Raw genomic sequence first — 24,233 nt, 5'->3', positions numbered from 1 at the left:
CCTCTGCTAAGGGCTTTGCCCACACAGCCCATGTTTTCATCCCCACATCCCACCTAAGGACAGACATTGGGTAGCCTGCCCAAGGTCGCGCGGTGGCAGGCAGCCAAGCTGAGCCTTGAACCCAACCCCACTTTTCCACTGTTCTTCCAGCCCTGAGACAGTGGTGTGCACACATCAGGCAGGAAACCATGAGCAAAGGCAGGCAGGAAAGGGAACCTAAGCCGGGGAGACTCTTTGGCAACTAGAAAATAAATAATAAAGACGCTGTTTCTCAGTGCCAGGTTGGCACAGTGCCCAGGACTGCTCCCTGCAACCAGGAGCTCAGAGCTGTGCTCGCCTCATCTTTTCCAGAACTATGTGGGCCCAGCTACGTCAGCCTTCAGGTATGCAGGCGCTCTGCGGTGACAGGCTTCTCTCCTCTCTCTCCTTATTAAATCTGCCTTCTTCTTGCCATCTCCCACTCCCAAACCATTCAGACAGCCCAGGTTTGGTCCTCTCCCCAAGCCAAGCTGAGTTGTGGGGGCTGTGACCAGCCCTCCTGCAAGGCGGAGCCCCTGCCCGCGAAGGGACAGATGTGCGTGGTGCTGGGGGAGGGGCAGGAGCACCACATCATCTAACAGGTTGGTCGGGCTGAGAGGCGTCCCGCCCTCCCGCAGCTAATGAGCACTGTGCGACAGGTGTTTGCATCTCAGTCCCCAGCCTGCTCTGGCTGCGACAGGAGGCAGCCGCCAGCCACCGGCCTCCCCTCCAAGGCTCACTTGCTTGCCTGCTCACCGCGCCACACCAGGCCTCCCCGCTCCCAGGCCGGGGGTAGGGGCCACCATGGCCTGCAGATCCTGCGTCGTTGGCTTCAGCAGCCTCAGTGGCTGTGAGGTGACCCCGTTGGGCAGCCCCCGGCCTGGGACCTCTGGATGGAGCAGCTATGGGGCCCCAGGACCTGGCTTCAGCTCCAGAAGCCTCACAAGCTGCTGGCCATCTGGCACAGTCCCCAAGGTGACTGTGAACCCCAGCCTCCTGGAGCCCCTGGACCTCAAGGTAGACCCAGCTGTCCAGCAGCAGAAGAACCAGGAGAAGGAAGAGATGAAGGTCCTCAATGATAAATTTGTCTCCCTGATTGGCAAGGTGAGCAGAAGTGGGTGGAGGGGCGGGGTACCAACAAACGAAGGGTTGCCAGGCCTGGGCAGGAGACTGAGCACTGTAGGTCCCTGAGCACAGGGCACCGTGCTCCTCCCCTGCCTCCAGCCAATGGGGTGGCAGCCTGGCTTCCTGAGCAGGCTGACTCTGAGCCAGGGATGGAGAAGGAAGTCCTGATCCCTCCTGGAGTCAGGAGCAGAAGGTATCCATGATGGCCTCTGGGGGTCAGGTCACATGGCCTGAGGTCACCCTAGCCCCCCAGCGAGCTAGGGCAAAGCACTGAGCACTCCTAGGGAAGGCTCCCTCAGAATGGCTTGTGGAGGAGTGGCATTCAGTCCTGCCGCAGGGCCGGTGTACAGTGGAGGGGGCCATGCAGGGTCCCCCCTCCTGCCCATCCCACAAGCTTCCAGCCCCACTATGCCTCTCTCAAGGCAGCTTGCTCAGCTCTCATCAGAAGAGCCAGCAGGGCCTAGGTGGTGGGGGGCTGCTGCCAGGGCAGTGGCAAGTTGTGGGTCCATGCGGTTTGGGCATGTCAGGACACAGGAATGCAGGGAACAGATACCTAGAGTCAGAACCACGCAGCCTGCTGTACCCGCCTGAGTAGAGGAGGCAAGTCCCTGGCATCTGCAGCCCCCAAGCTTCTTGACTCCACTGCCCACAGCCTGCAGCTGGTCTGCTGCCCTGGCATCCACCTCTATCCTCAGGCAAGGGAGCTCCCAACAAAGTCCTGTCCACCTCCCCAGCTGGCTTCTACGCACCCCTCTGAGAAACCTCCACTCAGCCCTGTCGTGGACTCCCTCCTGATCTGCCCGAGAATAGCCCATCCTGATAGGAATCCTCTTCATAGCTAATTGTTTACTTCATGCTGGGCACTGCGCTGGATGCTCTGCATATCTATCTCTACTTCCTTTGACTACTTGTACGAAAGAAGACATTTGTGCCCATTTTACAGAGAAGGAAAACTTTGCCTTCCTGACCCTCCTAGTAAACAGGGCCAGCCTCCTGCCCAGACTCCACCACTATCTGTTACTTGGTCTCCTCCTCGGTGCTGGTTGCCCCATGGATTGGGAGCCCACAGAGAGCAGCAGGGAAGTAGGGCATGTGGAGCAGCTGTCTGTGTCTGAGGGCCTGGGGGCCACCTCCCTGTGCCTATCCTGAAGGCCGATGACAAGAACTTGTGCCTCCCCAGCATTGGCGTCCCCTTGAGTAGAGGAGGACTGAACAGCTTAAGCTCCTTGCCTAGGACCACACAACCAGCACATGTCCCATTTAGATTTGAGCTCAGGTCCGTGAAGCATAAAACCCACATCCTCAGAGGTGGAGACCATTTCTTTCTTCCCCCACTCACAAGTCTGGGCCAGGGTTTCCCACGCACACGTGCAGGCCCCAGGGAGGAGTCTGGAGGGGAGGATGCAGCCTACAGAAGCAGGCATCTCTTCCCTAGCCTGCCACACAGCCTGCTGTTGGGCTGCTTTGCTGGGGGAAACAGGGCCCTGCCAGGCACCTCCTCACCAAAGCCGGCTTACTCCCTTAAAAGGAAGGCTGCACTCTGCTCTGTGAATTGGCTCGGATGCGTGGCTTTTCTCCCTTGAACGCCAGTGCTGATGTCACCCTGAGCCTCCGTGTGGGGACAGGGTGGGACCAGGGTGGGAACAGGTGGGTGTGGGCACAGGGAGGGGGCCTCAAGGTTTGGATCCTGTGCCCTGGGCCAGTGACCGTCTTTAGCTATCTTAGAGCCTCCAGTCCTCAATCTTGGTTCTAAAGTAGGGTGCCTTTTGTGGTGGGATGCAGGAAGCTGGGGGCTGAGGGCCCTGGTTGCTCCACCCTACCCCACCCCCAGAAGCCCTGTCTCCTGTGAGAAGCGAAAGCTGGCAGTGGCTCAGAGAGTGAAACCGGGAACACCATTAATGGATTTAATCCCGGCTCCAGCTGTGCAATCAGGCAAATGACTTACTCTCTGTGCCTCGTGCACACTGATATAATGGGCCCATCGATTAAGTGGGACGAGCTTTGAAAAGCAGTTAGAACATACCTAGTGTGTGATACCTGTTTTATAGCTGATAATGAGAAGTAAAGTTAAAGGGCCTGGCCCCACTTGCTCGGGAACCCAGCTAATCCCTTGGGAGAGGGGCCAGGCCAGTGGGGAGGGAGGTGCCCTGCTGGGGCACAGGGCAGGAGGGGCCAGGCCAGTGGGGTGGGAGGTGCCCTGCTGGGGCACAGGGCAGGAACTTGGTGTGTAGGATCTGTGTGGAGCTGAAAGGTGGTGGGGAGGCCTGGGAGAAGATCCAGTACAGTCTAGGAGCTTTGAGCAGAAAGGAGAACAAGGGTGCACCATCCACACTCTCTTCCTGGCCCTATAAGGGGCGGGGGGCACTTCCAGGAGCTGGCAGTGCTGTTCCTCCTACTTTGGTTGTGTTTCCTTGGATGAGCCACTTCTCCCTGCTGTGCCTCAGATTCTGTGGGGTCCCTGAGTTCCTGCTCAGGGAAAGCCTGTCCAGGCCATGGCCATGAGATGAGGATGGAGGAGTGGCAGCAGGAAGGTGGGGGGCGCAGGGAAGGCAGTGCCTGCATCCCACAGGGGCTGCTGGCTGAGACTCTCATCTTCATCTGCAAACAGCAGAGCCCATGGAGGTGGGCAAGAGGAAGGCTCGTCCACGGTCAGCCTGAGAGGCTGTAGGAGAGGCCCCCACAAAGCAGCACCCAAGGCCCAGGCACAGAGGTGGGGATCACGTCTTTCCCTAGGATGAGTGACTTCAGAGTTGTCTGTCTGCCTGGATGCAAGACAGATGAGCCCTTCCTGAAGAAGTGACTGTGGTCCTTGGTGAAGGCAAGAGATCTGACCAGGGCCTGCCTGGCCCAAAGGACTGCCAGGCCGGCTCAAGAAGCACAGCCTCCAAGACCTCAACCCATCTCCCCCAAGATGCTACCCAACTCTAGCCAGCAGCTCCAGCTTGAGTGACTCAGATCCCCTCCCCGCCAAAAAAAAAAAAAAAAAAATCATACCTCTCTCTGAACCCTCTACCCAAGCCTAGTCTAGGACCACGGAGTTGGGCTGCATTGAGTTCTGGGCCTGTGGGCCTCAAGCTCCTCATCTTTAAAAATAGAGGCAGGTAGACCCCTCCTGGAGTTGCCACCACATGACCTCAGGATGGGGGCCAGCCAGAGCAGAGAGGAAGGCTGGCATCCCTGATGAGTTGGGGGTCGGCACTTTGAGGGTTGTTTGAATTGTCAGCCCTCCTGGGCCTTTATTACAAGAGAGAAGAGCCTGACAGAAAGAAGAGCCACGCTGGGGGATGAGCCTCCACCTCCACCACTGAGACAAGAGCCTCCTGCAAGGAAGAGGACACAGAAGGCTCCCCCCTGACTCCCCACAACCAACTAGCACTGGAGCACAGAGCACTGAGGCTCCACTGAGGGAAGAAATTCCCGGTGTGAAGGTTTCTCTGTTGCTCGTGGGTGGAGGAAGTAGTCTCACATCTCTCCTGTCACCCCACCCTTAGTGTAAACACTTGGCTCCTGTTTGTCAAAACTGAGAGAAGGTGGGGTGAGCAAATGCCTCCCCCCCAACACTCCCTCTCACACACACAAAGCAGGCAGACACCCTCTTGACCTCCGTCCCCACTGAACCTGTTTGGCTGTGACTAGAGTAGGTGGCAGGCTTAAGGCAGCTTCAAGAAGAACTTACCAGTGCAGGTGGATGGGAAGTGAGCAGAGAAGTGACAGTTGACAAATGTCACTGTCAACTGCCAGGAACCAGCACGCCTACTGGGCTTGCCTACTGTGAATGTCAATAGAGGCTTCCCAAGTTCATCAGAGGATCTTGGGAGAGAAAGGAAAATGTGGGTGTAGACGGGACAGTGAGTGGGGAGGGAGAGGGACTCATGGTGATCAGTGTGGGCCACAGCTGTTGGGGGGCCTGTCTGGAAAGCATGACCACTGTATACTGTGTGACCCTGGACAAGTCACCTTACTCCATGCCCCAAGGTCTCCGCAGGCTCCAGAGCAGCAGAACCCCAGGGCTTCTGGAAGCTCTCAGGCTGTGGTTCTGGAGCTGGTGCCAGCTCCAGTTCAGATGGTTGCAGTCATTAGAAGCATCACAACTGATCACAGCGTCCTCATGACAAAAATAGCCCAACTGTCCAGTAACAGGACCAGCCATGCTTTAATCACCTATCTACATCCTGGGCTCCAAGATTAGAGACCCCACGAATGGAGCTGGTAGCTCTCCAGTCTACAGGGAGGGAGGCTGGTAACCAGGACAGAAGAGAAGCAGAGCACTGAGGGTCTTGATGCTGGAGGGAAGGAGGAGTCTTTTGAGCTGAGTCATGGAGGGCTTCTTGCAGGAGGGTTGCTGGTGTACACATGAGGAGGAGGAGGAGGGCAGGCAGGGCTGGCCATGGAGGGGAGGACAATACCCAAGGCAGGCTGCATACTGGGGAGGCCAGGCAGACCCAGGCCACATCAGACTGGCCTTGGTAGGAGAGAAGGGAGCTAAGAGAGATCCTGCATGGCACAGATCAGCATGGTTGCCTGGGCTGCAGTCCATGGGCCATAGGAGCCCTGGTGGAAACCCCAGAGTGAGGCATATGATTCGAGGGGCCTTAGGACTCAGAGCCCTTAGGTCTTCATCTCCCAGGCAAACCTGTCCAGAGCTGCAGGAAGGAGCCAGCTCAACAAGGGCAGCTGGGGTCTCTGGCCCAGAGTAACCCAGGAAACACCTAGGGGACATATGCTGTTGTGGTTAAGAAATTCTCAATACAAACTGCTTGGATTCCAGGCCTGGCTCTGCAACTTGCTAATGTCATGACCTTGGGCAATTCTTTCCCTTCTCTATGCCTGATTCCCTCACCTGTAAAATGTGCTGATAATACCTATGCTGTGGGCTGTTGCAAGCAGCCATCTAATGAGTTAAAGATGGCAAGCATTCAGAAACTGGCCTGGCACACAGTAGGTGCCACATAAGCATTATTACTGTTCTGAGTCCATCACAGGGTCTACCCCCAGTAGCCCTCAAAGGCAAGCAGATGAAATCATCCCCAATTTCTAGCTGGGGAAATTGAAGCTCCAAGGGCCTGCAGCTATGGGGTGGTTGAGATTAGCACTGAAGACCTAAGCAGACCCTGTCTTTGTCCTTCAAAGACAAGACCAGGCTTGCCTTGGAGGAGGGGTAGATGGGTCTCTGACACTGCATGTTCTCAGGGGTCTCCCAGGCCAGCCCCAGATGGGCTTGGACAGGCACTCGAATTGTGGGTACTATCACACCTTAGCCACCTCCCTCAGCCAACGCCCCGACAAGCCTTGGCTAATTGGCCCCACCTCCATCTCCTCCTTATCTCAGCATCTTCCACTTGAATAATCAGTAACAGGAGGTTCCCTGCTCTCAATGCCAGAGTGAGGCCCAGGTGGAGGTGTGCAAATGAGCAGCCACGTCCCAGGGAGCCCGCCACACGGGCATCCCGGCTCGCCCAGCGCTGGCCCATTCAGTGCCCTCCTGCTCTCGCAGGTACAAGCCCTGGAACAGCGCAACCAGCTGCTGGAGACTCGCTGGAGCTTCCTGCAGGGCCAGGACTCAGCCCCCTTCGACCTTGGGCACCACTATGAGGAGTACCAGGGCCGGCTGCAGGAGGAACTGCGCAAAGTGAGCCAGGAGAGGGGACAGCTCGAGGCCAATCTGCTGCAAGTGCTGGAAAAGGTGGAAGAGTTTCGAATCAAGTAGGTGGCTTCCTATGGGGCCCGTGGGCAAGGGTGGGAAGCAGGCTGTACTCTGGTGGGACACACTCCAGGCAGAGGAAGGAGCAAGAAGTTATGGAACATCGGTCCTCTGGAGACATTTACTGAGGGCCTCATATGTGCCAGGTGCCACTCTAAATACCAGGGATGTGGCAGGGAATCTATAGCTGCCACCCTCCCCCAGTAGTTTACAATATAGTCAATCTTGTGCTAGCCCTTGGACACCCCCACAACCCTGTTAAGTGGCCCCACTGTGGTGCTACAAACATGGCTGCTTGTACCCACACTGCACTGGCATGGGACATTATGTCATTACTAGAATGACAGATGGGTTTATGCTCTGAATATGGCTTTGGATCTTGACTTCAATTGGCTGCTAAGGAGAGGGAGGCACCCAGTACAGGCAGGGGACAGAAAGGGTAGGTTTTATTTGACTAAAGAAGCAAAACCCTGTAGGTAATATGTGTAGGGCACTGAGGGATCTACAAGGAAAACACAGCCTCCACATACAAAATATGTTCACACCGTAGTGGGACATGCAGGCCGGGAATCAGCGCATAAGCAGAGCAGCCTGATGATTACGGGCCAGGCCTGGGCACCAGACTCCGAGAGGGTTTGGCCTTCCCCACCACCATCGCTCTCACTAGCTCCTGTGTGAAATGGGAATGGTGGTGACTGATAGCAGTCTCAGGAGGTAGGGGAGGAGGAAGACGAGACTCCGGCACGATGCCTAGCGTTAATAAAAGGCAGCTTTCCCATCCCCAAGAAGGATGAAATTCCCAGTACACAGTGAGTCTTGGATATGGACTTACTGAGCTGCACTGGCCTTTGGGTAGCGCAGGAAAGAGGTGAACCCCTCTGTCAGGCAGTGGGCAGGGCTCCGGGACACTGAGGCAGAGCAAGGGAGAGGGGATACCCTTGTGTACCCCTCTTTGGGTCTGGGCTCAGCCATAGCAAGGGGAGAATGGAGCAGGTTGAATGCCCCATCTCCCCTTCTGCAGGGCACAGCAGCCCAAGCCCTGTCAGTAAGAGGAAGCCACCATTCTCCAGAGCAGCCAGCCAAGCAGCCTGTCTGGGAATCCAGGCATCTGGCCTGTGGCTCAGCTTTTCCACTATTTCCTCTGAGCTCTGCCCTCCCAAGCCCTAGGAAACACAGGTCTGACTGCTCACTCAGAAACCACCCTCCCCCCACAGCTTCTTAACAGCAGACCAAAGTCAGATCAATTCATCAGAACCCTTGGCCTATGTCACTAGCTCCTAGTCAAGTTGGGATCAGAGAATGGCTGAATGGTCCTACTTCCATAGAAAGCACAGGCCCAGATAGGGCAGGTCTTTTTCCTGGGCACACAGCTATGCAAGAGGCTGTGGCTAAAGACCCCCTCAGCCAGCCTAGCCAGATTGTGCCCACAGGAGCCCTGCAGAGCTGAAGTCCTGAGCAACCCCTGTTCAGTATTTCCCTGTCTCAGCCCCGTCTGCTCTGCTGTCTGACCTGATGCCTTAGATCAGGATGTCTCTCCCACTCTGCATAGGAAACCCACCTCAGCAGGGGCAAGAGAGTCTGTGGATCTGCCAGCCAAAGCTAGGGAACACAGCCTGGTTGTGCACAGCCTGGGGCCCAGGGAAAGGCGGGTGGAACCCTGACAGGGCGGAGCTGGTGCCATGCCTCTGCAAGGCGATGAGATCAGCCTCAGCTCCAGGAATAAACAACTTACAGCAGAGGGGAACAGGTGTGACGATCTAAAACAGGCTTAAGGATGGGTGTGAGAGCTGCTGATTGGTAGACTGGCAGAGAGTTGGGCTAACTGGGAGACAAGCTGTCTCCTAAAGCCTCAGTGGAAATGGGGGCTCCCAAGGGCTGGGAGGTAGCAGGGGCCCCAAGGATTAGCTAGATTAACTCTTCTACCACTGAGCACAAAACAAAGGCCCAGCAGTGGAAACAACTTACCATGTGGCACAGCAAGTGACTCTGGGAGATGCTGGACCACACTGCTGATGGGTGAGCCAACACCCAGAGTGATTGTGACTGAGGTACAGCAAAGCAGCACGTTGTATGGCCAGAGCAAGGGACAAACCCCTGAGGAAGGGACTCACTCAGAGGTCAGGGTAGACAGCAGGGTGTGTGTAGCTTGAGCCCTGGCAGTGGCCAGAGCCCTGGCAGTGGCCAGAGCCCTCCTTACCACCCTCACCTGAAATACCAGGGCCAGGACAGACCCACCCTGGATATGAAGCCACAAAGGCTCTTCCAGGCCCATACTCCCAGCATCCTTCTCTGCTGGAGGGGTGAGGGGATTTCCTTCTATATCCACTGCATACATTCCTTGAAGCCCTGGAGGGTTTCTCTCAAGTGGCAACTCAAGTTCTCCAGCAAAGGACACATTTGAGGGGTGGGAAACTCTGAGGGGGCTCATCATCTCCAACCTAAAGCCTTCAGCTAAGGGTTTTCAGAAGACAAAGCTCATATGAAGTTAGGGAGCAGGCCCCAAGCAACCAGAATTACTCAGTGTTGGTCAGAGACAGGGTTATAAGACCTCAGCCCAGGAGGAAGGAAGAGAAGTAACAGAGGGTGGGAAGGACAGCGGGTTGTAAGGAGGGTTCTAGGCACCGGGTCCCCCACAGGCTGCTCTCTCCAGCTTCAGCCTACCAGCTGGCAGGACTGTGCTACCCCAAGAGGGCAGGGCTCAACCACCTACCTGCATGTGAAGGGTGAGGGGCTCCCCAGCCCCTGCCCCATCCCCAGGGCAGGGTGTTCCTCAGAGCCCCCCAAGTCCCAGGAGGAAGCTGTACAAGTCAGCCCAGCCCTGAGGATTGGTGAGGGATGTGCAGCAGCCACCCAGCTGCCACAGGCTTCTCTCCAAGAATACTAGAGGACAGGGTGGAGGCTGTCAGGCCCTGTAATAAACACCTTATATATTAACCCATTTGGTCCTCAAGACAAGGCCGTTATCACACCTCTGCCCCCACACACAGCTAGTCAGCAAGGAAGCACAATTTGATGCTCTGCTGGGCCAACAGAGCTCAAGTGCCTCTGGCCCTTCTCCAAGCAGTTTCCTCCGCTGTCAAATGGGACTCCCAGACCTCCCAGCTGGAGGTTCTGACGATCACAGGATAGGTATAGGGCATGCCCAGCCTAGGGCCGAGGGTGGCCCATAGCACCTGTGACAGGCCATTGCATTCTCCCTGGTCTGTTCCTCTGCTCAGCACTGGTACCCCACATCCTCAGAGCCTCTCTCAGATCTTGGAGCCCAAGGCATGGCCAGGGACCACATCTGAACTCACACCCTGAGATTCAGAGATCATGTGCCCTGGGGGTCCTGACCACCTTTAGGCCCACCCCCTCCCAGCTCTTCTGTTGTACTGGGAGACAAGAAGACACAGGGCTGGCCAGTAGCATGGTAGCCATGGGTGCCACCATTCCTGCTGTGCGGTCAGGAACTAGGCAAGTGGGTGGCTCCCCTGAGAGCCACCAGTGATCCACACACTCTCTGGAGAGGAGGACCCAGAAGCCACAGAACCCCATGTACACTGGGGCCAACAAAGGCTGGAGAGAGAAGGGAGTATGAAGCTGGAGGGTGCCCAGCTGGCCATGGAGCCAAGACAAAGTCTAGCTGGAAGAAAAGGATAGGGTCAGGGATCCAAGGGTCCTACCCCGCCTCTAACAGTGTCCTTATTGCAAGCACAAAGTGGCCTTGATGAGGAAGGAGGCCAACCTAGGAAGAGATTTGGGGCACCCCCTGGAGTACGGACTGCACACCATGTACCCAGCTGTGGAAGCCGGGAGGGGCTTTGTCACCTTCTGCACACATACATCCCTGGGCGTCTCGGGCCCAGTACACTTGTGAGGAAGCCAACAGATAAGGAATGAAATTACCCTCCACCAACTCTGGTCACTCTGGACAGGGATGGCACAGCGGGGTGGGGCTGTGGGAGAGGGATGTAGGAACAGGATGCTGGGGAGGACCCAAGGCAGAGAAGCGAGGAAATCACCACAGACCAGGTCAAAGAGCTGGATGAGGTGGTGCAGCCAAGCAAAGAAGAAGAAACCCAGGCAGTCCTCAGGAGGAAGGGAGAGAACAGGAGCCAAGTGCAAGGAGTCGGGGACGTATCATGGAAGACAACCCCTCTCTCTTGTAGGCATAGGGGATAGAGTGGGACAGCAGAGGCCCAGAGTCCCATCCAAAGAGAATGACCCACACCCCAGCTCTCACCATGTCCAGTTGAGCCATCTCTTCTCCTCCCCACCCAGGTATGAGGATGAGATCTCTAAACGCACGGACCTGGAGTTCACGTTCGTGCAACTGAAAAAGGTAGGCTGCCCACACCCGGCGCCCCCCTCCTGCCCCAACCTCCTTTCCTTCAGGCTTGCCCAGTTTCCTTTCTGCCCACGTGAAACCTCCAACATTTAAGGACCAACAGGCAGACGGCAATGCCTCTGCCCACATCATGCTCCTTCCCCAGGATCTTAGTGCCCCTCACTCTCCTTCCCTGGGACCCCACCACTTCCTCTCTCTATTTCTCACTGATGTTACCAACACCAGGATCTGGACACTGAGTGCCTTCGCCGGACCGAACTGGAAACCAAGTTAAAAGGCCTGCAGAGCTTCTTGGAGCTGATGAAAACCATCTACGAGCAGGTAAGCAAGGTGGAGCAGGGTCTCCTCTGTGGGCAGGGCACCCTGACGTGGTGAAGGAAAACAGTCTGAGGGTATGGATCCTTCAGCGACACTCATTCCACAGAATACAGGCAGCTCCCCAAAGCCACAGCTCTCTGAGAGAGCCGTGTATGTGTTAGTGTGTGCTGGGGTACTGAGGGCGTGCAGGAGACAAGGTGTGTCAGGCAAGGATTAGGAGGCCAACCCTAGCCCAGAAGCCCTGCACACCTGTCCGGATGGAGCTGGCCTTGCTGAGCCATGCCACCTCAAGCATAGATGCACGCAGCTCCAGGTCTGCTGGGCAAGCTTCTCCCCGTCCCTGCTTTGGTTCTAGCTCCCAGACAATGTTAGCTTCTAACAAAGTGACCCAGGACACACAGACAGAGGAGCCCGCAGAGCACAGTCTTGTTTGTCTCCTAAGTCCTTTTTTTGATCCTGGGTACACAGTGACCAGCAGGGCCTACTGTGTGGCCCTCACAGTCATCAGAAGGGCTCTGGACGCTGCTCCTGCACTGCACTGCTCCCTTCTGGGCACTGAGCAAGATGAGCCTCCTCCTTTCTACACTCTCAGAGACGAGGGGTCCAAAGAGGCTCTTATGTCTTCTGTTTAACTCAGAATAGGCAGAATTATGCAAATTATGCATGCTGAAAACTGCTGGTGCCGAGCAGCCAAGTTCAGTCACCACATGGTAAAAAGTGACCCCAGTGTTACAGCCTCATCCTGTGGGAGGAAGACCAGATTAGGTGGCTGTGTACAGCCACACTCCTCACAAGCAAGCTCAGCCTTTCTGGGGCCCCAGAGGTGCTGAGACCTGTCTGCAGCCACGGGGTGGCTTAGCAGACGTAGCATTGCCTGCCCAGGCAGGACACCCACACCTGCAGCCCTGAAAAGTGCCCTGTCCAGCAAGGCCGAGCTCGGAGGACTCTTCAGGTCTCCCGGCCCACAGGCTGGCTGAAGTGGGCTAGGGGCTCCCCTGCCCACACTCTCCATGCCGCCACCATGGGGCAGCGCTCCGCTCCCCCAGCATCTCAGCACACTCAGAGCTTCAGCTCTAAGCCAGGATGGGGGCCTTGCAGTTGTAGACAGCAGCCAGAAGACTCTGAAACCTGTACCCCAAGGCAGGCCTTGCCAGGGTTGTGCTCACAAAATTGCTTGGCCCTTTCTTAGTAGCCAGCCCCATGGACTCCATCTGGAGGCCCTTTCTGCTGCTTTGGGCAAGCCATGTCTCCCCCCGTGCCTCATTTTCCTTGTCTGCAAAATGGAGAGACTTTGCAGGAGAATCATGGTACCAGCCTGGGAGGCCTGTGCTGCAGACTAAGCCCATTCCTGCACTGAAAAGTGTTTTCCACGTGCTAACGAGTTGCCAGGCACTGTGAACCCAGGAGGAGCAAGACAATGTAGTCACCCTCTCCAGCAGGGCAGGGTTTAACTAGGAGGACACAGGTAAGAAGCACATGAACAGCTTCTAGAGGAGATTGCTCAGGAGGATGATTACTGCTGGAGGGCAAAGAGGTGATCTGATGGTGCTGCAGGAAGGGGACAGCTTCTGAGCCCTGTTGCGGGGGGCTTTCCAGGGAGGTGCAAGGGCAGAGCAGGCATGGGGACAGTCTGCCCGTAGGAAGAGCTGTACAAAACCTTGAAGTCAGGGGCACACTTGGGGACTAAAGGGAAACAAGGAAGCTGCTATGTTCAGAGCAGCCAGGGCAAGAGGAGCCTTGGGTCAGGAAGAACTGGAGGGTGGGCACATGCCTGGCCTTGGGCTTGGCAAGTTTGACCTTAGCCAAGCATAAGGTTGACACAGGTACAGAGTGTGGGGGTACATGGGGATCCTGATCAGGCTGGTAGTACCTTATAAGACTACTGTGGAGCTGAGAATGGTGGAACACACTTGTTTTTGTTGTTGTTGTTTTGTTTTGTTTTTTGTTTTTGGTTTGCTTTGCTTTGCTTTGCTTTGGTTTTTGGTGGAACCGGGGATTGAACTCAGGCCCTTGGGCTTGCCAGACAAGTGCTTATTCTACTGAGCTATCTCCCCAGCCCGGTGGAGCATACCTGTGACCCCAGCACTCAGGAGGCTGAGGCAGGAGGATCACAGTGAGTTCGAGGCCAGCTTGGGCTACATACTGAGTTCAAGGCCAGCATGAACGGCAGTGATGGGACTAGGTGCATTACAGTTGTCCCTCAGTATCCTCAGAAAGTGGGCCCACAAATCCTGCCTGCAGAGACCAAAATCCTTTAATGCTTGATTGGTGTATAACCTATACATAGTCTCCCATCTACATTTTTCTCCAGTACTGAGGGTCACACCCAAAGCTGTCACACTGAGCTGCATCCTCATCCTCCCCTTTTGTTTCTGCCAAGCTGGGTCTCACCAGTTCCCGAGGCTGGGCTTGAACTTTTAATCCTCTTGCCTTGGCCTCCAGAGTAGCTGGGCTGCAGGCATGTACCACAGTGCCCTCCTGTAGACTTTAAATCACCCCTACATTATTTATAATCCCTAATAGTGTGTGAATGCTATATAAATAGTAGTTACTATTCTGTATTGTCTTAGGAAATAATGATAAGGAAAAAGTCTGTACGTGTTCAGTACAGATCCAAGGTTTTTCCCGTCCATGGTGAGCTGAATCCTCCAGCATGGAGCCCATGGGTACAGAGCAGAAGCTGGGTGGCATCTATTGTTCCTTTTGGAGCAGCAAGGGGGCAATTGACAGTGGAAAGCGAGTTTTGTGTTTCTTTCCAGGCTTTTTGCTGAAAAGACTCCCCACAGCATTGGTTTGCCAAGCAGCCCTAATACAATATGAGTCACATTTTTTATTTTAAATTTTCTAGTAGCCACATTTTTTTAAAAAAGCAATTTTGATAATATAGTTTATTTAGCCCAATATATGCAAAATATAGGTATTTCGACATGATTAACATAAAAAAAAGAATAGCCTATTTTGCATTCTTCTGCTTTTTGTTTGTTTGTTTCTCTCATGCTAAATCTTCAAAATCAGGCTTTGATGTGGTTTATCTCAGTTTAGACTAGTCTCAAATGACAAGTGCCCACCTCCCAGGTCAGAGCAGGTTCAAGCAAACAGGGAGGCCGCTGCACTTCCACCAGGGCTACCACGGGTGGAAGAAAACATGGGGAACGTGCGAAGCCTCCGGAGGTTCACAAACTAGTTTCAACTTTAGATCCGACTAGAAAAGCGCTGCTCTGTGGGTTCATTCTGCACCCCAGGACGCAGCACCTCTCTCCCCGACACCCACGTACACACGCAGGCTGGGATCCCCACAGAGCCTTCCCAGCCGGCCTGGCAGGACCCAGGCCGTGGTCTTCCCAGGCCTTCATCTGCACACTGCAGCCAGCCTTCTCAGGAACCACCCCCGACCCGGCGCCCTGGGACACAGGCCCACTGCAGGGAGCCCAGCTCCCTGGCACAAATGGGACCTGGATGCATTTGGCCTGAATGCCACCTGCCCTACCCGTGACCCCTGGTTCCAGGGAGATTAGTTGTGGAATCTGCTGACAACGTGTGCAGCCAGGCACACCTCCTGGGAGCTGATCCCTTCCAGAGAAGCAGTGGCTGCCTCAGCAGCTTTGGAAGGGAAAGGCCACTCCCCGGGAGTAGGCTGCTCTGCCCCGGGGCACTTCACCCCAGCTCTTCACTTTTATCAGTTACAGTAGTGTTCTTAGCCAGTGTTTATTGGGTACCTACTACATCCCAAGCACTGTGCTCCATGCTTTCCTGACTTAATCTCACTTAATCTCCTTAACAAACTATGAATTAAGGCTAGCAATTAAAGAGAGCAGCTTGGATTTGAATGTAACCAGATGAACAGGGAAACCTCCCTGCCTCAATTTCCCCATCTGCAAAATGAGAATGATAACAATACTTCTCCAGGCTGTTGTGAGGGTTTTTTAAAAAATAAATCCTAAAGCACTTAGAACAGCATCTGGCACTGAGGATGCAGTCAATAAACATTACCAATTTTCAGTCATATGATAATACCCATTGCACAGATGGGAAAACTAAGGTTCAGAAGGTTTTACAAACTCGACCAGGGTTACTTAATACGAGATGAGGCAAGTCATGGCATAGTGCCCGTGAGCTCTGCATTTTACTAAGCAACACTGTTACCCCACAGGAGTTACTGTCTACCCTGCCAGGAGGTACTGAAGGAGGGCAGTCACACACAGCAGCCTCCTTACACAGAGTACCAAAGAAAGCCTAAAGTGTACCACAGCCTAATTCTTGCCAACTTGTGGATGCTGGCACTCACCCCAAGGTGGCCTTTCTGGTGCCAGGGAGATGGCTCAGTAAAATAAGTGCTCGCCTGGCAAGCAAAAGGGCCTGAGTTCAACCCCTGGCTTGGTCAAAAAAAAAAAAAAAAAAAAAAGGAAAGTTAGATGCCCAAGGTGGCCTTTCTGTATCACAATCAAGCATTGTTACGCACTCTCCTCCTGAGAGGGCAGCGAGCCTGGGCAGGTCCTTAGATGTTCTCAGTTCTCCATCTCCTGCTTCTGTTTTCCATGCTCCTGCCTAGTTTGCCTCTTTCCAGAAAGAGTCTGAGGCAGCCCATCAACTAGGTTTCGCAGATCCCTTCACCCCTGTGGCTCCGCTTGGCAGTGCCCTGCCTTTCCTGGGCTGTATCAAATGCCAAATCCCCAGCCAGGACAGAAGTGCCACTGGGGGCTCGCCAGGACACCCCACATACTCACTGGTCTCTAGGACCACAGAAGTGGGAGGGCAAGATGTGAGGCTGTGTGAGGCGTGCAGGAGAAGCAGCGCACTTTCTAGCGCGCTCTGGGGACAGGGATGAGAAGATGCCGCTGCTGTACTTGAGAGCAAGCTCCCCAGCTAGAGGGCAACCTGGGGTGAACCTCAGAGCAGAGCAGGACCTCAGCCTCACACGGTCTATACCCACTTCAGTGAGGCAGGGCCGGGGGTGTCGGCATGCCAGCCTCAAGCCCACCCTGCTCCTCAATGGCAACATGTATTCCAAATGAGGACTACCCAGCCGGGTGTGGGTTCAGAGGTGTGCGTGACTCGGCCAGGCCCTGGGGGAGCTCCCATCTAGCGGGGAACACAAGCCAGCTTCCTGCGGCCCAGCCCTGCTGCCAGCATGGTAGGGAAGTTGGGGCAGGGTTAGGTGCATGGAGTGGGTCTCTGGAGCTGCCCCTCCCTACCACCCTCACCCTGATCAAAGAAGCAGGAAAATGGCCAGGTGAGTGAGGGCAGTGAGCCATCCCTTGGAGTTCTAATGGTGAAAGTTGGAGGAAGAAGGGAAGGTGGGAGCAGGCCCCTCTCTCTGCTCTAGGGATGGAGACGAGAGGGGTGGCTGGGGGCCCTCGTGCCCTCTCCACCAGCACTGAGTCCTCACATCTGTGCCTATCCAGGAGCTGAAGGATCTGGAAGCCCAAGTGAAGGAACTGTCAGTGACTGTCGGCATGGACAGCCGCTGCCACATTGACCTGAGTGGCATCGTGGAGGAAGTGAAGGCCCAGTATGATGCCATTGCAGCCCGCAGCCTAGAGGAGGCCGAGGCCTACTCGCGGAGCCAGGTGAGGCCTCAGTGTGCAGGCCAGGGCGACTCTCAGCGGGCCACAGGAAGGTGGTGCAAGAGGCAGCTGCCTCAGGGTGGCTTCCCTGTCCCGAGACCCTCAGGGGTGGGAGCAGGGCAGTGAGGACAGACAGGCACAGAAAGTGGGAGCCCAGCCTCTGCCAGGGTAGGGGGAAAGAAGGAAGCTGCAGTGTACACCCTCCGGAAGATCAGAGTCCACCCCTCCTACCAGGGCTCACCTGGGTGCCCACCCCCCAGGACTAGTGGGGAAGAGCGAGGTGGCAAAGTGGTAGGCTGCAGAGGTAGAGACAGGCCTGAGGGCTGAGAGAAACCAGCCATGGGCCAGGGGTGTGACTGCCTCCTTCCCTGGGCAGCTGGAGGAGCGAGCCGCTCGCTCAGCCGAATATGGGAGCTGCCTCCAGAACAACCGCTGCGAGATTGCCGACCTCAACGTGCGCATCCAGAAGCTCCGGTCCCAGATCGTCTCTGTCAAGAGCCACGTGAGTGTCTGCAGGACCCACGGGGGCAGGGGTGAAGGGAAGCACTCAGGCTCACACTCAGGCTCACACTCGTGCACGCTGGGTGCACATCAGACCTGACAGAGAGGCCCTGAGCGGGCCACAGGGCCTCTGTGCCTCAGTCTCCTTACCCTTCACAGAGGAATGTAGCCCAGCCTGCTTAGGCAGTGTGAGGATCACCTGAGCACTGTATGCTGGCCAAGCTGCATGACAACAGAGAGAGAGAGAGAGAGAGAGCACCCCTTCACGTACACCCCATCAACTCCCTCCTACCTGACCCCAGCCCTACTGAGAAAGCAATGGAGGCCCGAGTCCCAGGCTGCCCTGGGCACGGCTGGGGCAGCCTCCTCTAGTGACTGCAGTGCTTCACTCTGGCAAGGACAGGGTCTCTTCAGGTCCAGCCAAGTTCTTATTGCGTTGCACCCAGGATGCACCAGCAATGCCACTGCATAGCCCTCATAGCACCAGTGACAGTGGTGGCTGCTGGCCACGGCCTGCTCCCTGACTCACCACCTCCTTCCCTCTGCCTGGCGGGCTGCAGTGCCTCAAGCTGGAGGAGAACATCAAGGCAGCTGAGGAGCAGGGCGAGCTCGCCTTCCAGGATGCCAAAGCCAAGCTGGCCCAGCTGGAGGAGGCCCTGCAGCAGGCCAAGCAGGACATGGCCCGGCAGCTGCGCGAGTACCAGGAGCTCATGAACGTCAAGCTGGCGCTGGACATCGAGATCGCCACCTACCGCAAGCTTGTGGAGGGCGAGGAGAGCAGGTGAGGGGCTGGACAGGCTGGGTGGGGCTGCGAAGAGGGAGGGCTGGGGGCCTCGGCCCACACAAGGCCAGCCTCCTTTCCAGCGCGACGACATGCAGTGGACCTGGCATGGCCTCGTTCCAGGCCTGGTTCAGCATTTCCTGAGCTCTTGCCCTAATTCATTAAACCCTCAGTTTCCCCTCTGAAGAGAAGACTGACAAAAACAGGGTTTATCTGTTGTGATAAAAGGAAGGTTAATGTGATTATGCATGCAAATACATGTCTACTTACATGCATTAACAAGTGTTAGCCATTTATACAGAGGAAAGGCCAGGGAGATAGTTCAGTGGAATAAGTGCTTGCCTGGCAAGTGCAAGGTCCTGAGTTTGATCCCTGGTACTGCAAAAAAATTATATATATATATATATGGCTGGGGTTGGGGAGCCAGCCTCACAGAATACGGCAACCTCAGGGTTGGAAGGGACAGCCAAGAATTGCCCTCCACTTGCCCCTACCCCAAAGGAGCTGGAGCTACAGCCTGCCCTCACGTCCTGCTACATTCCCCCTTTCGCAGGATGGACGGGCCCGCTGCCTCAGCCACCGTGGTCAGCACCATACAATCCTGGCCCAGAACCTGTGAGTGAACCTTCCCAAGAGCCCATGGTGGGGAGGAGCATGGAGTGAAGGGGATCAGGACTCCAAGGGCATCATTTAAGTGGCTCCCAAACCTCCAGCCCCTATAGCTGTCTTGTCCCGCCCCTTCTGTCCCCTATAGCTGTCTCCAAGCCAGCCCTCTCCAAGGCCCCCTCTCGAAGAAAGAAGAAGAACCGAAGAGGCCCTGTAATCCAAATCACTGAAATGTCAGAGAAGTATCTGTCTCAGGAGTCGGAGGCCTCAGAGTAAGACAGCTGGACTCCAAAAGCCCCAGGACACTCTGACTGAAGCGGGAGGGATTTAAACTAGACTCAGAAAAGTATCCAGGAACCTCCCGGTTGGGAGGGGAGACAAAACCTGATATGACCTGAGAGGACACGGGCTCCAGACTGGGCCTGCTCTTTTGTGGATAGTCCAAGTGCAAGCTAAGTGCCAGTGGCTCCACTGTGGCATCATTGTCTCAGTCCCCTCTTCTAACCTGCTGGTCACAGGTCTTCTGGGCTGGGTAAACTGAAACTTGGAGAGTCAGTTTGCATCTGCTTCCCCACTCCTCTGAGGCTCTTCCTCCAACATAGAGCTCTCACCAAGGTGCTTCAACTCTTTTGCCCAACACTTGCCCTAAACTCCTCTCTCAAGCCTTGCCTTGCCTTTGCCTCAGAACTGAGGCTGGTGCCTGTGCTGTGCCCAGGCTGTGGAGGGCTAGGAGGACACTTGGCCCCATCTTGTATCTGGACTGCCAAAGGGACTGGTGCTGAGGCCCTTGCCTGCCCACACTTGGGCTCCCCAGACACCTGACAGTATTAGGGAATAAGGGGAGGAGGGGCCCTGGCCACTTGAGACCTGGGCCTCGACCTGAGATCAGCCTGGACACCAGCACCCTGCTGTCCTCCTGTGGGCCTCCCCAAAGTTGCAGTCAGAACCAGGCAGGCACCTCCAGCCAGCCCCCCACCTCTCCAGAAGCTACTCCCACATGGTCACCTCCCTGCACTTCTGGAATTAATGTGCCCCCAGCCCAGGCCTCTCCTGGGCTTGACCACCAGCTCTGATGTACCAGGCTCTGCAGACCCCTAGCCGATCCTTGTGATGAAACCCCAGTCCGTTTTCCCTGACTTCCACTTCTCAGGACCCTGCTCTCCTCTGCACTGGGTCAAATAGCCTGGCCTTCTGCTCTCTGCATTCCCTGGGTGCCCGGGGTGCCCTCCCTAAGGACTTACATCCTCTTCCTTCCTTCTGCTCTGGCCTCTCCCACTCCCCATGTCTGCTCTCCCCACCTGCAGCAGGCCATGAGGATAGCACAGTCTAGGCAGGTCGGGGAGCTTCTGAGCCCTGGTTTGCTGGGAAGCCTGGGTAATCTCCTTAAAAGGGCTTAACCAAAGAGAAAATTTCAAATCCACAGGAAGACCTGGGATTGGTAGGAATGATCCTGGTCCCCTCGCTGGGGTAGCCTTGCAGCGCCAACCTCAACTCCTCGAGCCACTGTCGTTCTTCCCTTTCCTCCTCCCCACTACCCCTTCCCTCGCCTCCTCTTTTAGCCTGTCTGATCCCTTCATCACATTTTCCAGGTCAGGGTGGCCTATGGCTTTGGCCTCACCTGATCCCCAAGGCCCGCCGGGCCTGTGAGGGGTGCTGGTGGGCCACCAACTCTCTCAGGCCAAAGGAAACTTGGCCAGGTATTCATCCCTGATGTTCCTAAAGGGGATGCTGATCACTGCTTTCTTCTCGGGCTATTTATTGGTTTCCAAGGGAGCAAATCCTCAGTGGGAATATGAGATATATAAAGTACATATTATTTTTTCATAACTTATGTGGCTTTTAACTTATTGTTTCCCTTCCTGTTTCTGCATGATCAGCGCTGTGTACTATCTGGACTTTAGCCAACACATATCCCAGCCACCCCACCTGACTGGGCAATGCCTCCCCCAACTCCCTGCCAAGGGATGAATAAAGTGTTGAGATTTTGTCCATGGATGAAACTGAGTATGTGTTTTTATCTTGTCTCTGGGGATAAGTCAGTCGCTGGTCCATCAGATTGAGCACAGGATGTCGTAGATTCCTCCCATCTCTTGTGGGGAGACTGAAGATCCCTACCCCGCTGTGTCCTTAGGTGTGACCCCCTGCTGGTTCTAGGAGCCACAGTGACACAAGACAATGTCTCAACAGAGAGGTCTGGGCTAGGGGAAGCCAATTCCAGGGAAGCCCCACCAGATAAATGAAGGGTGGACAGTAGGTGGCAGATGAGCGCAGCGTTAGTAAGTTTTGTATGCTGCTCCACTGCACCCCAACTCCCAGGCACTGGTAATAAGCGTTGTCTTCCTGCACTGTCCTGTGTCTTCAAAGGAGTGTGCCGGGTGCTACAGGAAGGCCGTGACCTCTACCCAGCCCTTCCTTCTTCCCCCTTGGAATCATCACCTTGCCAGGCCTGGGCATCTGGGGGCCTTAGACCTTTCACTCCTCCAGTCAGCACTGTGAAGTCCCCAGGCAGCCGCAGTAGTGACTGGGATTGAGTCTGCGTGGTCTTGGGCGCGTGCCTCTCAGGGTATGCAGTACCAGCCTCATCAATCTGTTGTGAAGCTTGAGAGATGACGCATGATGAGGGAATTTAGCCCCATGCCCGCACCTAGTAAGTGCTTATGACAACAAGGACAGCAAACGCGCTGACTCTGAGAACCTTCCCTCTAGCCCAGCAGAGCGGAAATCTGCCCCCTCCCTGCCTTAGGGGACCTGACTTTTGGCCCAACTTTACCTGTTCTCCTCTTCCCAAGGAGAGGCAAGGCTCAGATACAAGTTTGGGGAAAACAGGATTAGAGAGGTAAGGGAAGTGACCCCACCCTTCCTCTTCCCTCTGGAGTTGACTGCCCAGGCCACATTCCATTCAGGAAAGGTCAGCTCCTTTTCGCCAGCCTGCGCCACGCAGACCACTGCCCTCTGCTGGCAGTTATGACAGTAGCACTCCCCAGGCCAGCTAGCTTGCCTTCCTCTCTCCACAGAAGGGAAGAAAAGAGGTAGGGGAGGGGTTTCTAAATTCTAAACTTAAGACTCTGGTTCCCTCGCACTTGGCCCAAGTTTCAGGCCTCAGCTCTCAGACACCCCTAGGGCTGAGCCCTCCTTCTCACTCTATCCCACATCCCTTTCCCTAGGGGTCTGCCATAGCCCACTACCTCAGTCCCTGACCCCCACCCCAGATCTGGTCCCTCACTTTTCAGGTCTAGGTCAAATGTCAAGCCCTCCAGAGACCTCCCTAAGGTCCTAAGTAGCCCCACCTTCTCTGACATAAAACACAAGGAATCTTGCCTCAGTGATGTCAGAAATTAAAACTGAGGCAACAGCATGAGTTCACAAGCAAAAAGCTTTAACTAAGAAAGTAGGCAAAGGCAATACCTGGTTCCGCAAAAAAAAAAGAAAAGAAAAGAAAAGAAAAGAAAAGAAAAGAAAAGAAAAGAAAAAAGAAAGAAAGAAGGAAGGAAGGAAGGAAGGAAGGAAGGAAGGAAGGAAGGAAGGAAAGGGACTTGAGGGGAAGAGAGACAAAGGGGGCACAAGCCTAACAGAGAAGATCAGATTAGCCTATTAGCCAAAGAACAGGACTAGCTTTCATGGCTTCCCAGGGGAGAGCCAGGAGCCAGTAATTTTCCACCAAATCATGAATGCAACACTTTTCATTGTGTTTTTGGAGACTCCCACCCAGTAGGATATGGATTGAGGCCACCTCAACTTTGGAGACATCCTGCTGTGTGTGTCCTCCCTCCCCTTTTACTGTGGATCTGGTCCCTGTAATAAGGGGTGGGGGTTGGGGTGCTCAGTTCATACATGGTTAGCAAGGACAGATGGAGAAGAAACATATCGGCCCCTTCTATGGGTAACAGGTCATAGATTAAGGCCTAGGAACCTCTCATCTCTCACTCCTCACAACAGTCTGTCTCACCTCCTTCTGTCCCCTGCCCTGGCTGCGTGCTCTGCTATACTTGGCCAAGCCTGAGTGATACCCATTGATTCTTTTTTCCTGGGTACACCAGGTAGCATCCAATCAGTAAAGGAGAATCGAGTGGAGGAATACAGGATAGGAACTAGGAGCTGAAAGAGCAGAGGGAGATAGCTGCCAGGGCCTAGATTAGAAAGACAGGAGATGAGACCAGCCTTGGGCCAAAAGAGGAGGCCTGACCAGGAGCCAGGGCCAGGCAGAGCTGAGGGGCCTCAGACTTGGCTCTGGGACTTGGGGGGAGCAGGACTGGAGAAAATAAAAGTTTCTCCTTTGAAACAACTGGAATTTAAAGACTGGGTGATTGTTCTGGCAAACTGGCCCAGTCAGTGAACCACCAGGAGGCGGGCAGATGCACTGCATGGTGGCCAGGAGAGAGTGGAGGGGACACCTGCATGTCCCCTGCCAGGCCCTGTATTCAAAATCGACAGACTCTGCCCCTTCTCAACTGGCTTTCATACTCTTCCAATGTTTTTGAGGAGAGAAAACCTACTTAGTATGCCCTCACTAAGGTGCATGATTTTGGTGGGTGTCTCCATAGCCACTCAATTTCTACCCAAAACAGAGCCAGATTAAAATAAAAATAGAGCCAGAAGCTGGGTGTGGTGACACACACATGAAATTCCAGCATTCTGAAAGGCTGAGGCAAGAGGACTACAAGTTCAAGCCTAACCTGGGCAACTTAGCAACTTACCAACACCTTGTAGAAAGATAGATAGATAGATAGATAGATAGATAGATAGATAGATAGATAGATAGATAGATGATAGATGACTGAGGAATTAGCTCAGTGTAAAGGCTCTGTGTTCAAGGGGTTCAAGGCCCAGGCTTCTGCCCCCTCCCCTCTCCCAGCCCCCCCACTCCATCCCCTTAGTCCCAGCATGGTGCAGCTGCACCATTGAAGCCAACACCTCATGTCCTGAGCTCCCAACATAAAGGGAGGGAGTTACCACAGGCCACACTCGGCACTCACTGGAGAAGCATTTAGTGATCCTGCCACGGGCCAGGCACACTCTTGGCCCTGGGGACACCACGGTGAAAATATCTGCCCAAATCCCTGCTGTCGTGGGGAGAGACAGACCAGAAAGAAGTGGAGAAGTGTAAAGATTCAGTCAGCCAGATGGCCAGAAGCGCCGAGAAGAAGAGAAAACTAAAGCAGGACAATCTGCGGGAAATGGCCAAGAGCAGGGCTGATTCCCAGGGAGGCCGGGAAAGGCTCCCGGGAGCCTGGGCAGCAGTGACCGGAAGGAGGCGGCCTGGGGAAGAGTGGCCGGGCAGAGCAGAGGGCA

General features: G+C 55.1%; 1 protein-coding gene across 1 annotated transcript; it reads left to right on the top strand.

Annotated features, from left to right (window-relative positions):
* Nucleotides 1-486: 486 nt before the first annotated feature.
* Nucleotides 487-20,931, top strand: Krt80 (keratin 80). Its single transcript, XM_004637844.3, has 9 exons — nucleotides 487-1,122; nucleotides 6,638-6,846; nucleotides 11,108-11,168; nucleotides 11,400-11,495; nucleotides 16,895-17,059; nucleotides 17,433-17,558; nucleotides 18,118-18,338; nucleotides 18,892-18,953; nucleotides 19,093-20,931. The coding sequence occupies exons 1-9, from the start codon at nucleotides 823-825 to the stop codon at nucleotides 19,218-19,220; spliced, it is 1,368 nt and encodes a 455-aa protein (XP_004637901.1). The 5' UTR covers nucleotides 487-822; the 3' UTR covers nucleotides 19,221-20,931.
* Nucleotides 20,932-24,233: the final 3,302 nt, after the last annotated feature.

This window comes from Octodon degus, unplaced genomic scaffold, assembly GCF_000260255.1.
Source record: "Octodon degus isolate 3935 unplaced genomic scaffold, OctDeg1.0 scaffold00093, whole genome shotgun sequence".
NCBI classification, from domain to species: domain Eukaryota; kingdom Metazoa; phylum Chordata; class Mammalia; order Rodentia; family Octodontidae; genus Octodon; species Octodon degus.
Note: the sequence above shows the minus strand (reverse complement) of the source record. Positions and strands in the feature narration are given on the sequence as shown.